At 42.7% G+C, this 1,500-nt stretch overlaps 1 protein-coding gene across 1 annotated transcript; it reads left to right on the top strand.

The window, feature by feature from the left end:
- Positions 1-209: 209 nt before the first annotated feature.
- On the top strand, positions 210-1,139 carry LOC113259752 (olfactory receptor 8B4). Its single transcript, XM_026505246.3, has one exon. The coding sequence runs from the start codon at positions 210-212 to the stop codon at positions 1,137-1,139; it is 930 nt and encodes a 309-aa protein (XP_026361031.3).
- The last annotated feature ends 361 nt before the right edge of the window (positions 1,140-1,500 follow it).

Below are 1,500 nucleotides of genomic sequence, written 5' to 3'. Positions count from 1 at the left end.
CTCTCGCCCAGGGTTGCTGAGATATAGTCACAGGCACATTGTCAACACCTTGACTGGGGGAGGGGGCATAGATGAGAAAAGAGAGTAAAAAGGTAGGACATTCGTGCACGGGCTCATCTGCTGGAGCCTTCTTCCATCAGTCATGCTTGTGCCTATCATCAATCTATATATTTTATCACTTGTTTCCACAGACAGCGCCCTGGAAGAGAATGACTCTGAGAAACAGCTCCTCAGTGACTGAGTTTATCCTAATGGCATTATCTGAACAACCACAGCTTCAGCTACCCCTCTTCCTCCTGCTCTTAGGGATCTATGTGCTTACTGTGGTGGGCAACTTGGGCCTGATCACCTTAATTGGGCTGAATTCTAGCCTTCACACTCCAATGTACTTCTTCCTCTTCAACTTGTCTTTTATAGATCTCTGTTATGCCTGTGTATTTACCCCCAAAATGCTGAATGATTTTGTGTCAGAAAATATCATCTCTTATGTGGGGTGCATGACTCAACTATTTTTCTTTTGTTTCTTTGTCAATTCTGAATGCTATGTGTTGGTATCAATGGCTTATGATCGCTATGTGGCTATCTGCAAACCTCTGATGTACGCGGTCACCATGTCCACTCAGTTCTGTTCCCTGTTGATGTTTGGTTCATATGTGATAGGGTTTGCTGGAGCTATAGCCCACACTGGAAGCATGCTGAGACTGACCTTCTGTAATTCCAACATCATCCACCATTATCTGTGTGAAGTTCTCCCTCTCTTGCAGCTCTCCTGCACCAGCACCCATGTCAATCAGCTGGTGTTTTTTATTGTTGTGGGAATTGTCATTTCAATATCAAGTATCAGCATCTTCATCTCTTATGCCTTGATTCTCTCTAATATCCTCCATATTCCTTCTGCTGAGGGCAGGTCCAAAGCCTTTAGCACCTGTGGTTCCCACATAATTGCTGTTGCTTTGTTTTTTGGGTCAGGGGCATTCACCTATTTAACAACCTCTTTTCCTGGATCAATGGACCAGAGTAAATTTGCCTCAGTCTTTTATACCAACGTGGTTCCCATGCTTAACCCTTTGATCTACAGTTTGAGGAATAAGGATGTGAAACTTGCCCTGGGTAAAACCCTGAGAAGAGTACTCTTCTGATGCTTCTGTTTGTATCACTTAATTACTGGTAAGCATCACACTCAAGTATCTTTTTATTTACAGGTGCAGAACTTTCCATCTTTTTTCTCAAGTAGGGTCTTCTCTCCACATTACAAAATTGGAAGTCTCTTGCTTATACTCTTCTTGAGGATTATACCATTTTGTACTACTTAAATTGGTTCATTGCATGCAATTTAACATCTGTTGAGTGTCCACTGTTTACTAGACTCAATACTATTTACGCAAGAGATGAGTAAGATGAGGTTCCAGGCCTTCCATCCTTTCCTTGGTAGGCTAAATAGGTTTGTCCAAGCAACAGTTCTGGTTGGGAGAGGGAACAAGTAATGCTAAAGAGGGTCCG

Source organism: Ursus arctos, unplaced genomic scaffold, assembly GCF_023065955.2.
Source record: "Ursus arctos isolate Adak ecotype North America unplaced genomic scaffold, UrsArc2.0 scaffold_22, whole genome shotgun sequence".
Lineage (NCBI taxonomy): Eukaryota > Metazoa > Chordata > Mammalia > Carnivora > Ursidae > Ursus > Ursus arctos.
Note: the sequence above shows the minus strand (reverse complement) of the source record. Positions and strands in the feature narration are given on the sequence as shown.

Bases quoted from the DNA above. Each gene is read 5' to 3' on its own strand.
- LOC113259752 (XM_026505246.3), top strand. From the start codon at position 210: ATGACTCTGAGAAACAGCTCCTCAGTGACTGAGTTTATCCTAATGGCA.